The following is a 14,590-nucleotide window of genomic DNA, read 5'->3' as shown; positions in this document are numbered from 1 at the left end:
AGGGGTGTATTTATAGGCATTTTGAGGTTTGGGAAACTTTGCCCCTCCTGGTAGGAATGTATATCCCATACGTCACTAGCTCATGGACTCTTGCTAATATGAAAGAAATGAATTTATCAGGTAAGTTCTTACATAAATTATGTTTTTTTAATTTTAAACTACAGTCACCACTGCACCCTATGGTTTCTCCTTTCTCTGCTTGTTTTCGGTCGAATGACTGGATATGGCAGTGAGGGGAGGAGCTATATAGACCGCTCTGCTGTGGGTGTCCTCTTGCAACTTCCTGTTGGGAATGAGAATATCCCACAAGTAATGGATGATCCGTGGACTGGATACACCACAAGAGAAATAAATTTATCAGGTAAGCATAAATTGTTTTTTTCCCTATTATTTATTTTATTTTATTTTTCTGGCAGCATTTATACCCTAATGTTTCTCCTACTTTTCCTTGTTCCCTCGACAAAATTTCTGGGGTAATGAGGAAGTGGGAGGGATATTTAAGCCTTTGGCTGGGGTGTCTTTGCCTCCTCCTGGTGGCCAGGAGTTGTATTTCCCAACAGTAAGGAATGAAGCCGTGGACTCTCCCTATCTGGAAGGAAAGGAATTTATCTGATAAGCATAAATTAGGTTTTTTAGTTGTTTGTATAAGAGATTTAAAAAAAAAAATACATTGAAATGATTTAAATTATAAATGTGTATTTTTTTTTAAGGTTTTTTTTTTTTTTTTTTACTATTTTCCTAGATCATTTGGTTATTTTGTATTATGAACTGTGAACTCAGGAGTTCTGCATTTTTCCTCTGAATAATATTTTCTTAAATGTGCTTGATCTTACAGTTTAACTTTTTTTTCATTTTAGCTTCTGGTTCATCGAGACGACCATGGGTTCTTGGAAAAGTTATGGAAAAGGAATATTGCCAAGCTAAAAAGGTATACAGACACAGATTAATTTTGTGTAGACATTGCAGTTCATAAGTATTTGGACAGACACACAAGTTTTGTTGTTTTGGCTTTTTGCTTCTGTACAATGGAATTGAAATGACTAAGATGATAAAGCACAGAATGTGGGCTTTAATTTGCATGTTGACATTAATAAACAATTACCCATGTAGGATTGTAGTCCTATTTTTACATTGTGCCTCCATTTTATTGGACTAATTGTAATGAATGATCTGCTCATCAATTTTTTGATCAAGTGTTCATGTGACAAAATGTGATATTTGAAATTGAGTCTGTTGCTGTTGTTTGTCTACATGAGAAGTAAAGTTGTGTTAATACTAAAAAAAAAAGTTGGCCTTGTTGAGGACAAAGGTTAGAGACATTGGCCCACATTTATCACGGTGTGTACAGACAAAGGTCCCAGACAAGGGACCTGTCCACACGAATAAAAGATTGCGTCCAAGATTTCCAATGCAGCACCCACTGCCAGAATTTAACATTGCACAAGCAAGTACTTGTGTAGCCCTGCCCCCTTCTCTTGCACAACCAGTTGTCAATTACAGACAAATGAGATGTCTGAAAACTGCAACCTCTGAGATTGTGGACAAGTTGAGTAGCAGCAGTCTTACGGCCAATGGTTTTTAACTTTCAGTGGCAGGCCAGACTTTGCATACGCAGCTTCATAAGTGGAGACCATTTGGTGCATAAGTAAATTATGGGGTAAACACTTATAACGCAAGAACACATTAGATCACATATACTGGAAAAATTACAGAAGATCAGTGTAGTGAAAAAGCATGTTGACAGAGGACCATAAAGAGAAAACACATCCGGATTTTCTCCCCACAGTAATGAGTGTGAAGCATACTATACAATGTGAGAATGATGGTAAGTGTTTTTGATTAGAAGATGAATTCCAAAGTGTATACCTTATTTGCTTAGATTCAATCAGTTACCTCAAAACTTATTTCAGAACAAATGCAGAGGCAACCATGGAGTTTTAAGGGCCATGTTTTTGATTAGCCATGTCAATTACTCCACCTGAATCTAGTTTAGTGTGTTTTTCACCTGCTATATAGGATTCATACACAACTTAGTTTATGAATGCAACTACCCGCAAATTAAAATTTAGAATTTGTACTTTATTCTTCCTAGTTTAAAAATACAATTGATTGCTTGCGCTAAAAGACATAATAAAACAGAAATAATCCTTAAAGACTTGTTGTTAATACAATCTATAAAAACAGAATCTTCAGCCAAAAGAGCAATTTATTATACAAAAGAAAGTGTGAGGCACACTGAGTATTTTATTCATTTTAACTATTTGAATACCAATCACTTATTTCAGTGTCACTAAACTACAGATTTATTTATCTGGATGAACAATAAGCTTATATAAGACATATTTTGTTGTGTTTAGAGTACTTTTGAAGAGCATGATATTTTATTTATGTTTTAGAGTTTTTATAATATGGATCCATGAATTATTTTGTATAATAAAATGCTACTTTGACTGTACCAAGATTTTGATTATTTAGTTATACAAACTTAACTTGGGTATGTGTATTATGTATTATCAGAGTTAGGCTAGTTGTATGATTTTGAGCCCACAAGAATGATGTTTTCCTAGTCATTGTTCATTTCAAATCCAGTGTGCTAAAATACATGTCAAAGATGCAAAACGTATGTAAGCGCCCAAACACATAATTAAGTACTGTCATTTTCACTGCGTTTTTTATGACAAGTTAAATTGAAAGGCTAAAAATGTAATGGTATAGCTGCTATACCATTACATGTTTAGCCTTTCAATACTATAGCACAATGGGTTATAATTTAACTATTGCATTGTAGCTTTACTTTTTTCGTTTTAAATGCACTGTTTAGAAACAAACTTTGTTCAATTTTAAGTAATAGACAATCTGAAAATGAAATAATTATTTCAGGAAATACTCAATGCTAATGATTGCTGTCTGTTCTAATAATGTTTTTTTTTCTGTTTCTTGTAGGCACAAAACAGATTTAAGGTTCCACTGGGTACAAAATTTTACAGAGTCAAAGCAGTGCCATGGAACAAAAAAGTATAGCTCAACAATAACTGCTATCATATCTATTTTGTAGCTGAAGTTACAATACCTTTCAGAGTGAAAACTACAGGCCATCTTTTTATACAAAGGATTGAATAGCAGTTAGCCCTCAATGGTGTTGTATATTTACTTTTTTTAAGGGTTATGTTTTAGAAATGTAAATTTAACCAGATAATTCTTCATATTTGCCCCATTTTTTTACCCTGATTTAGAAATGTGGACCAAAATGAGTTCATTTTTCAAACAGCACATCATAATTTCTTCCTGGTAAATATTAATTAGCTTGTACTTTGGTGTTAATTGTTATCATTATTACCAGCATTTGTCTTTCTGTGTAAAGTACTCACTCTTCAAAGCTTAATTTATAATCTGTATAAATCTGATAACTATTTGAAGAGGAGTATTCATGGCATGCTGATAATCATTAATTTCTTCAGTATCTGTTTGCATCTGTAAAGCAGTTATTTGGACTTGTTTCATTACTATAATATAGCTTGTTAAAAAAAAAAAAAAAAAAGAAAATATAAATAATAAATAAAAAAAAATTTGACCAAATGGTCTTTGAAGTTTTCCAATGCACTTTTGATTGATATTGTGGTCATTCTAAAGGGAAGGATGTATAGGGCATCAATCTACATATACTGTGCTAAAGCATTCACAGCTATACAGAAATCTTTTATTATGTTAAATCATATTGATAAAACTGTATTTTATGGTTGAATTTCAGACAAAAAATACATTGTATATTAACCATACTTAAGCAGCAAATTATTGTATTGCAAAAGACTTGTAGAATTTTAAAACAATAAAGATTTAAAACTGTAAATGTTTGAAAATCTTTGTTTTTAAAAAAATATGTATACTGTAATATAATAAAACATGTTATTATTGTGCATAATCTTCTTGCATTTAAGTTTTTTCCAATGTTACAAAATTATAATCTTTTCTAATAAATGAAGTGTGGATAGAGCATTTGGATGTGCTTTAGTATTTGCGATCCACTTTAACAACAACGTTGATTCCATCAGAAATTAAAACATCTTTCATCATACCTTTTTTCCGCTGCTCCTGAGGAAGAATTTTCTGCCCTAATACATTCCTCTCACCTCACTACCTCTCCCCTCAATCCCATCCCCTCACACCTACTCTCACTCCAATCTTCACTCATATTTTCAGTCTCTCCCTCATATATTCCCCCATCTTTTAAACATGCACTAGTCATACCTATCCTCAAAAAAACTTCTCTATCCAACATCTCCATTAAACTACCTCCCTATTTCACTACTCCCCTTGCCTCAAAACTTTTGGAATGGCTTGTGGACCAAAATCAAGTTTATTGCATTCCATCACATTAAACTCCCTCCTTGATCCATTGCAAGATGGACTTCCAGCTAACCCCAGCACTCCACAGAGACAGCAATCATTAGGGTTACTAATGACCTAATTACAGCAAAATCGAAAGGTCACTTCTTTGTTAATCCTTTTTGATCTGTCTGCAGCCTTTGATACTGTTGACCACCCTCTCTTGCTCCAAACCCTCCAAGCCTTTGACATCTGCTACACATACCTTTTGTGGTTCTCTTTTTTTCTAACCATACCTTTAGTGTGGCCTTCTCTGGCACATCCTCTGCCCCTTTACTACTTTGTTGGGGTACAGCAGATCTTCTCTTCTCATCCTTAGGTTGTTCCTTATTACAGTCCCACTGGTTTTAATATCATTTGTATGCTGATCATACCCAAATCTACCTCTCTGCACCAGACTTATACTCTTCCTTACTAACTCTTGTCACTAACTGTCTTTCTAATATTTCATCCTGGATGTCATCTCACTACCTTAAGATAAATTTCTCCAAGACTGTGCTCGTTATTTCCCCCCCCCCCCTTCTTCCATAATCTCTTTTCCCCAACTTTCTATAACTGTTGATAACGTCATTACCCTAACCTGCATTTCTGATGTCTTGGGGTCACACTTGACAATCTAGTATTTGGCTATTTCCTGCCATTTCCAAAATTCACTACTTTCTCACAGAAAACAAAACTAAGATTTTAATCTACACTCTCATCAGCCTGCCGTCTGAGTATTGCAACTCCATTCTCTGTTTTTCCTAGCTGCCGTCTATTTCCTATACAATCCATAATGAATGCCTCTGCCAGGCTGATCTTCCTTACATGCCTTTCCTAATCTGCTGCACCCCTCTACCAGTCCTTTCACTGGCTTCCTCTAACCTCCAGAATAAAATGTAAAATCCTGACATTTAATGCCCTTAATAACACTTTCACCCCTATATCTCAGACCTTATCTCCAGATACTCTCCCTCTCTTTCACTCTGCTCATGATCTCCTTTCCTCTTTTTTTTATTCCCTCCTCATATTCCTGTCTACAGGACTTCTCCAGATTGGCCCCGGTTTTGTGGAACTCTCTGCCTCTTTCCACAAGACTTACTTAGTTTCAAAGTTTCAAGCACTCCTTCATAATTCTACTGTTCAGGTACAATATGCGCTAACCCTTCTTACCTCAGTTCCTCTCCTTTTGTCACCCCCGAACCCCCTTAGCATGCAAGCCTATGAGTCCATCTGTTTTGTAGATCACTTTCATGAGAGCTGATTTACAACAGTACAACTCTTGACAGGGTCCTCTACCCATTTGTTCCCTATAAATTCTATCTTGCATATTAGACCTATGTTTATAGAGCTGCTGAATCTGTTGGCATTCTAGAAATAACATAATAACATAGTAATCATACACTGGTGAAATGTAGTTTTTCATCAGTGATTACAAGTCACTATAACTGCAGAAGTTTGAAGTAAACCATTTCGTTACTTTTTGAATTCTTTGCCAGAGGACACATGTATTTTTAGAATTTTACTATATGACACAGTTAGAAAATGTTATCCCATCTACATTCCAAACAGCTAAATTTAAAATGGATCTTTATTTCACCACTGCATTAGGGTCCAAGGAAAAAAAGGAAAGCTTTTCTGGTCTGATACAGTGGTGAAAGAAAAGTGTGTTTCTTTCTAAGGTGGTGGTAGACTGTTAAAATCCTTGTGAGAATTCATCTCCTGGCCACCAGGAGGAGGCAAAGACACCCCACACAAAGCTTTAAGTATCCCTCCTACTTTCTCCTCCCCTCCAGTATTGTCTTTGCCTAGTCTAGGAGAAGGTGAAGATTGTGATGTTCTACTATTTTTCTTGATTGCAGGGGATATTAATCCCATATTTTCCCTCAATGGGTAGTTCCTGGAATAGAGGGATATAGGAGAGTACTGACTGTGCAATGTAAATCTTCTCTATGGAGTTGTAGTCATAAGCCGGCCACGGGTGTCGCTGGTATAGTTTTTTTAGCCCCCTCCTGCTGGGACATGAAGATGTACTCGCTCAGTATAACCTCTACAGTAGGTAACAGTAATGGATGGGTGATCTACTGAACCTTCAGGCTGAGATAAGGGTAAGATCAGAAGAATGGGCAGCTACTGGGTAAGTACCTGCATTTTCTCTCAGCCCTCATGCTGTCAGCAGACACAAATTACAGCCACAACTGTACCAGCCTGTTTAATTTTGAGGATACTTATGTGGAAGTTATGCAAACTTTATTTGGCATTCCAAGGTATGCTCTACTGTTTATTTTTTTTTATTTATTTTTTTCCAAATTTATTTTTTATTGAGGTTTCAAAAATATACAGAAATCAGAAAAAACAACTCAACAATCCAGTGGTCAGTGGTGCTATAGAGCAAAACAAAGAATAGTATCTCCAGTAACAAACAGTATAAATCAGCAACATAGGTATCATATTGGTGTAGAATAAAGTGAGGACTCAAATTTCAATCTCTGCTACAAGGTAAACCTGACTGATAAACTATGTTCCTCCAACATAGGTGTGTCCGGTCCACGGCGTCATCCTTACTTGTGGGATATTCTCTTCCCCAACAGGAAATGGCAAAGAGCCCAGCAAAGCTGGTCACATGATCCCTCCTAGGCTCCGCCTTCCCCAGTCATTCTCTTTGCCGTTGTACAGGCAACATCTCCACGGAGATGGCTTAGAGTTTTTTAGTGTTTAACTGTAGTTTTTATTATTCAATCAAGAGTTTATTTTAAAATAGTGCTGGTATGTACTATTTACTCTGAAACAGAAAAGAGATGAAGATTTCTGTTTGTAAGAGGAAAATGATTTTAGCAACCGTTACTAAAATCGATGGCTGTTTCCACACAGGACTGTTGAGAGGAATTAACTTCAGTTGGGGGAACAGTGAGCAGACTTTTGCTGCTTGAGGTATGACACATTCTAACAAGACGATGTAATGCTGGAAGCTGTCATTTTCCCTATGGGATCCGGTAAGCCATTTTTATTACAGAAAGAAAAAAAGGGCTTCACAAGGACTTTTTAAGACTGTAGACATTTTCTGGGCTAAATCGATTTATATATAAACATATTTTATACTCCATAGCCTTGAGGAATTATTTTAATCTTGGGAATTTTGTAAAATAACCGGCAGGCACTGTATTGGACACCTTATTCTCTAGGGGCTTTCCCTAATCATAGGCAGAGTCTCATTTTCGCGCCTGTATTGCGCACTTGTTTTTGAGAAGCATGACATGCAGATGCATGTGTGAGGAGCTCTGATACATAGAAAAGACTTTCTGAAGGCGTCATTTGGTATCGTATTCCCCTTTGGGCTTGGTTGGGTCTCAGCAAAGCAGATACCAGGGACTGTAAAGGGGTTAAATATAAAAACGGCTCCGGTTCCGTTATTTTAAGGGTTAAAGCTTCCAAATTTGGTGTGCAATACTTTTAAGGCTTTAAGACACTGTGGTGAAATTTTGGTGAATTTTGAACAATTCCTTCATACTTTTTCGCAATTGCAGTAATAAAGTGTGTTCAGTTTAAAATTTAAAGTGACAGTAACGGTTTATTTTAAAGCGTTTTTTGTACTTTGTTATCAAGTTTTTGCCTGTTTAACATGTCTGAACTACCAGATAGACTGTGTTCTGAATGTGGGGAAGCCAAGGTTCCTTCTCATTTAAATAGATGTGATTTATGTGACACAAAATTTAGAGAAAATGATGCCCAAGATGATTCCTCAAGTGAGGGGAGTAAGCATGGTACTGCATCATCCCCTCCTTCGTCTACACCAGTCTTGCCCACACAGGAGGCCCCTAGTACATCTAGCGCGCCAATACTCCTTACTATGCAACAATTAACGGCTGTAATGGATAATTCTATCAAAAACATTTTAGCCAAAATGCCCACTTATCAGCGAAAGCGCGACTGCTCTGTTTTAGAAAATACTGAAGAGCATGAGGACGCTGATGATATTGGTTCTGAAGGACCCCTACACCAGTCTGAGGGGGCCAGGGAGGTTTTGTCTGAGGGAGAAATTTCAGATTCAGGGAAAATTTCTCAACAAGCTGAACCTGATGTGATTACATTTAAATTTAAATTGGAACATCTCCGCGCTCTGCTTAAGGAGGTGTTATCCACTCTGGATGATTGTGAGAATTTGGTCATTCCAGAGAAACTATGTAAAATGGACAAGTTCCTAGAGGTCCCGGGGCCCCCCGAAGCTTTTCCTATACCCAAGCGGGTGGCGGACATTGTAAATAAAGAATGGGAAAGGCCCGGTATACCTTTCGTCCCTCCCCCCATATTTAAAAAATTGTTTCCTATGGTCGACCCCAGAAAGGACTTATGGCAGACAGTCCCCAAGGTCGAGGGGGCGGTTTCTACTCTAAACAAACGCACCACTATACCCATAGAAGATAGTTGTGCTTTCAAAGATCCTATGGATAAAAAATTAGAAGGTTTGCTTAAAAAGATGTTTGTTCAGCAAGGTTACCTTCTACAACCAATTTCATGCATTGTTCCTGTCACTACAGCCGCGTGTTTCTGGTTCGATGAGCTAGAAAAGGCGCTCAATAATAATTCTTCTTCTTATGAGGAGATTATGGACAGAATTCGTGCTCTCAAATTGGCTAATTCTTTCACCCTAGACGCCACTTTGCAATTGGCTAGGTTAGCGGCGAAAAATTCTGGTTTTGCTATTGTGGCGCGCAGAGCGCTTTGGTTAAAATCTTGGTCAGCGGATGCGTCTTCCAAGAACAAATTACTTAACATTCCTTTCAAGGGGAAAACGCTGTTTGGCCCTGACTTGAAAGAGATTATCTCTGATATCACTGGGGGCAAGGGCCACGCCCTTCCTCAGGATAGGTCTTTCAAGGCCAAAAATAAACCTAATTTTCGTCCCTTTCGCAGAAACGGACCAGCCCCAAGTGCTACGTCCTCTAAGCAAGAGGGTAATACTTCTCAAGCCAAGCCAGCCTGGAGACCAATGCAAGGCTGGAACAAAGGAAAGCAGGCCAAGAAACCTGCCACTGCTACCAAGACAGCATGAGATGTTGGCCCCCGATCCGGGACCGGATCTGGTGGGGGGCAGACTCTCTCTCTTCGCTCAGGCTTGGGCAAGAGATGTTCTGGATCCTTGGGCACTAGAAATAGTCTCCCAAGGTTATCTTCTGGATTTCAAGGGGCTTCCCCCAAGGGGGAGGTTCCACAGGTCTCAATTGTCTTCAGACCACATAAAAAAACAGGCATTCTTACATTGTGTAGAAGACCTGTTAAAAATGGGAGTGATTCATCCTGTTCCATTAGGAGAACAAGGGATGGGGTTCTACTCCAATCTGTTCGTAGTTCCCAAAAAAGAGGGAACGTTCAGACCAATCTTAGATCTCAAGATCCTAAACAAGTTTCTCAAGGTTCCATCGTTCAAAATGGAAACCATTCGAACAATTCTTCCATCCAGGAAGGTCAATTCATGACCACGGTGGATTTAAAGGATGCGTAGCTACATATTCCTATCCACAAGGAACATCATCAGTTCCTAAGGTTCGCATTCCTGGACAAGCATTACCAGTTTGTGGCACTTCCGTTCGGATTAGCCACTGCTCCAAGGATTTTCACAAAGGTACTAGGGTCCCTTCTAGCGGTGCTAAGACCAAGGGGCATTGCAGTAGTACCTTACTTGGACGACATTCTGATTCAAGCGTCGTCCCTTCCTCAAGCAAAGGCTCACACGGACATTGTCCTGGCCTTTCTCAGATCTCACGGGTGGAAAGTGAACGTAGAAAAAAGTTCTCTATCTCCGTCAACAAGGGTTCCCTTCTTGGGAACAATAATAGACTCCTTAGAAATGAGGATTTTTCTGACAGAGGCCAGAAAATCAAAACTTCTAAACTCTTGTCAAATACTTCATTCTGTTCCTCTTCCTTCCATAGCGCAGTGCATGGAAGTAATAGGTTTGATGGTAGCGGCAATGGACATAGTTCCTTTTGCGCGCATTCATCTAAGACCATTACAACTGTGCATGCTCAGTCAGTGGAATGGGGGACTATACAGACTTGTCTCCGACGATACAAGTAAATCAGAGGACCAGAGATTCACTCCGTTGGTGGCTGTCCCTGGACAACCTGTCACAGGGGATGAGCTTCCGCAGACCAGAGTGGGTCATTGTCACGACCGACGCCAGTCTGGTGGGCTGGGGCGCGGTCTGGGGACCCCTGAAAGCTCAGGGTCTTTGGTCTCGGGAAGAATCTCTTCTACCGATAAATATTCTGGAACTGAGAGCGATACTCAATGCTCTCAAGGCTTGGCCTCAGCTAGCAAAGGCCAAGTTCATACGGTTTCAATCAGACAACATGACGACTGTTGCGTACATCAACCATCAGGGGGGAACAAGGAGTTCCCTGGCGATGGAAGAAGTGACCAAGATCATTCAATGGGCGGAGACTCACTCCTGCCACTTGTCTGCAATCCACATCCCAGGAGTGGAAAATTGGGAAGCGGATTTTCTGAGTCGTCAGACATTTCATCCGGGGGAGTGGGAACTCCATCTGGAAATCTTTGCCCAAATTACTCAATTGTGGGGCATTCCAGACATGGATCTGATGGCCTCTCGTCAGAACTTCAAGGTTCCTTGCTACGGGTCCAGATCCAGGGATCCCAAGGCGACTCTAGTAGATGCACTAGTAGCACCTTGGACCTTCAAACTAGCTTATGTATTCCCGCCGTTTCCTCTCATCCCCAGGCTGGTAGCCAGGATCAATCAGGAGAGAGCATCGGTGATCTTGATAGCTCCTGCGTGGCCACGCAGGACTTGGTATGCAGACCTGGTGAATATGTCATCGGCTCCACCATGGAAGCTACCTTTGAGACGAGACCTTCTTGTTCAAGGTCCGTTCGAACATCCGAATCTGGTCTCACTCCAACTGACTGCTTGGAGATTGAACGCTTGATCTTATCAAAGCGAGGGTTCTCAGATTCTGTCATTGATACTCTTGTTCAGGCCAGAAAGCCTGTAACTAGAAAAATTTACCACAAAATATGGAAAAAATATATCTGTTGGTGTGAATCTAAAGGATTCCCTTGGGACAAGGTAAAAATTCCTAAGATTCTATCCTTTCTTCAAGAAGGTTTGGAGAAAGGATTATCTGCTAGTTCCTTGAAGGGACAGATTTCTGCCTTGTCTGTGTTACTTCACAAAAAGCTGGCAGCTGTGCCAGATGTTCAAGCCTTTGTTCAGGCTCTGGTTAGAATCAAGCCTGTTTACAAACCTTTGACTCCTCCTTGGAGTCTCAATTTAGTTCTTTCAGTTCTTCAGGGGGTTCCGTTTGAACCCTTACATTCCGTTGATATTAAGTTATTATCTTGGAAAGTTTTGTTTTTGGTTGCAATTTCTTCTGCTAGAAGAGTTTCAGAATTATCTGCTCTGCAGTGTTCTCCTCCTTATCTGGTGTTCCATGCAGATAAGGTGGTTTTACGTACTAAACCTGGTTTTCTTCCGAAAGTTGTTTCTAACAAAAACATTAACCAGGAGATAGTCGTGCCTTCTTTGTGTCCGAATCCAGTTTCAAAGAAGGAACGTTTGTTGCACAATTTGGATGTTGTTCGTGCTCTAAAATTCTATTTAGATGCTACAAAGGATTTTAGACAAACATCTTCCTTGTTTGTTGTTTATTCTGGTAAAAGGAGAGGTCAAAAAGCAACTTCTACCTCTCTCTCTTTTTGGATTAAAAGCATCATCAGATTGGCTTATGAGACTGCCGGACGGCAGCCTCCTGAAAGAATCACAGCTCATTCCACTAGGGCTGTGGCTTCCACATGGGCCTTCAAGAACGAGGCTTCTGTTGATCAGATATGTAAGGCAGCGACTTGGTCTTCACTGCACACTTTTACTAAATTTTACAAGTTTGATACTTTTGCTTCTTCTGAGGCTATTTTTGGGAGAAAGGTTTTGCAAGCCGTGGTGCCTTCCATCTAGGTGACCTGATTTGCTCCCTCCCTTCATCCGTGTCCTAAAGCTTTGGTATTGGTTCCCACAAGTAAGGATGACGCCGTGGACCGGACACACCTATGTTGGAGAAAACAGAATTTATGTTTACCTGATAAATTACTTTCTCCAACGGTGTGTCCGGTCCACGGCCCGCCCTGGTTTTTTAATCAGGTCTGATAATTTATTTTCTTTAACTACAGTCACCACGGTATCATATGGTTTCTCTTATGCAAATATTCCTCCTTTACGTCGGTCGAATGACTGGGGAAGGCGGAGCCTAGGAGGGATCATGTGACCAGCTTTGCTGGGCTCTTTGCCATTTCCTGTTGGGGAAGAGAATATCCCACAAGTAAGGATGACGCCGTGGACCGGACACACCGTTGGAGAAAGTAATTTATCAGGTAAACATAAATTCTGTTTCTGTGAGCAAGTTTTAATAAGAAGACCATGAAAAACATGTCTCACAATGTTGAGTTGAAGTAAAAGTGACCTCAGTTTTAAATATAGATTAGATTGTGGTAACTAGAGCTCAGGTATAGTATAAATCAATGGGATAAAAAAAAACGTACACATGAGAAGATTATTGGGAACCTAGCGTGACTTCTAAGGTAAAGTAAATAATATATGGTTAAAAAAAAAAAAAGTAAGGCGTATAAACGATGAGCTTAGTTAGTGAGTAGGGTAAAAGGTAAGGGGGTACAGCGGGCAAGAGCCGCTCAGAGAGGGATGGGGGGATATTCTTATTATATAAACCGGACCTCTTAGAATATGTTATTAAGGATAGGGGTTGCATCTAGGGGTTATTAACAGAGAGGCATATGTAAGTGGGATCTACCAGTCGGAGGGAAAAGGGGCCCAGAAGGAGTAACTGGAGATGGCTATGTACGGGGCAGGGGTGAGACTCACCAGGGGTATGGCAACTGATGGGATCTGTAGTCAATACTAAGCTATGTAGGATAGGATAAGGGAGGGATACAGTGTTATAAATTGTAAAGTGATAGGGATAGTTCCTCAATGTTTAGGGGGAGGGGTGAGACCTAGAAAGCATGGTATGTCAGATGGGAATTGAAGGTTGTGCTTAGCCGTAGCAAATAGGAAAAGAGAGAGACACTTTGTACGTTAATAAAAAGCAAGATAACGAAATAGATAAGAATGGCCAATCATAGTGTACTATAATATCTTTATAGTAATAAATAACTGGGGAAATCTCATAACCATTACTGATCTAAAGTTGTATGCAGATTTTGTAGATGTAGACTATAAAAGAGATCAATCTGTGCTCACAAAACTGTAAAATGCTTCATATGGCAATAATAATAAAGGGATGGAGGATACTAAAAACTGCTGTATGGGTCGTGGGTAAGAGAATAAAGGGGTATGTAGTTGTGTGATTTAAGGACAGAAAATAATCATCCAATATAAACAAATAAGACCGTACTCTGCAATATTTGTGTCTCGGGACATTTTATCTGTTTGTTCTACCTTACCTGAACCCATACTTTTGAACAACGGGCAATCTGCACCATAAGCAACTGTGGTTTATGCACATAACATTTCAAGCTTTATATACAGTTCAAAGTGTGATGTTGGTTACACAAATACAGTCTAGTATTAGGTAAATTAAATACCCCATTAGGTACTCATATGTGGGTTAAATTACTAATAAGAGCTTAGCCTGTCTGAATATGCAATAAATATGGTTAAATACAAATGATCTAAGTGGGATGTTTACAGCTTAGAGGATCCCTTGATTTACACAACATTAAGGGGGCAGCAGTCTCACCGTGCAACTGAATACTACTAAACATGAAGAACGTCTCAGAGTAATTTAATAAACTATAACAATATCAACAACCTCTATGAAACTTTAGGGAGGTAAATAAATGTGAATAACAAAAGATTTAATATAGATTAGTTCCTTGGCTGCAGGTATGAGTCCTTGTCGCCATAAGTGACTGTGCTGTTTCATCCTATGCCCATCGGTTTGTGATGACAGGATCGTGGGTAACCAATCCACCTAAGTCCACTTTCAAGATGTGAAAAGTTCCACTGATAAAGCCCTACAGCTGACAGAGAGTCATCTTGGCGCCTTGGTGACCCGCTCGTTGGTAAGGTCACAGTGGTGCACGGCAAACCCATGAGAGAACGTTTCAGGTGGAGACCTAACCGGAACCTTCTTTCGACCGGACGCATCTCCAGTGGGCTCGGCTTCGGCTTAGTATTGCCGGGTGAGATGTTGGAGCA

General features: G+C 39.5%; 1 protein-coding gene across 1 annotated transcript in view; it reads left to right on the top strand.

The window, feature by feature from the left end:
* Window positions 1–3,919, top strand: part of RB1CC1 (RB1 inducible coiled-coil 1) — a gene marked incomplete in the record, with an annotated part of 595,085 nt that extends 591,166 nt beyond the window's left edge. Inside the window, 2 exon segments of the mRNA XM_053715035.1 lie at window positions 858–928; window positions 2,944–3,919. Coding sequence (XP_053571010.1) covers window positions 858–928; window positions 2,944–3,021 — 149 coding nt within the window.
* Between the last annotated feature and the right edge of the window lie 10,671 nt (window positions 3,920–14,590).

The sequence above is a fragment of the Bombina bombina genome, chromosome 5 (assembly GCF_027579735.1).
Source record: "Bombina bombina isolate aBomBom1 chromosome 5, aBomBom1.pri, whole genome shotgun sequence".
NCBI classification, from domain to species: domain Eukaryota; kingdom Metazoa; phylum Chordata; class Amphibia; order Anura; family Bombinatoridae; genus Bombina; species Bombina bombina.
This window is presented reverse-complemented; position numbering and strand designations above follow the sequence as displayed.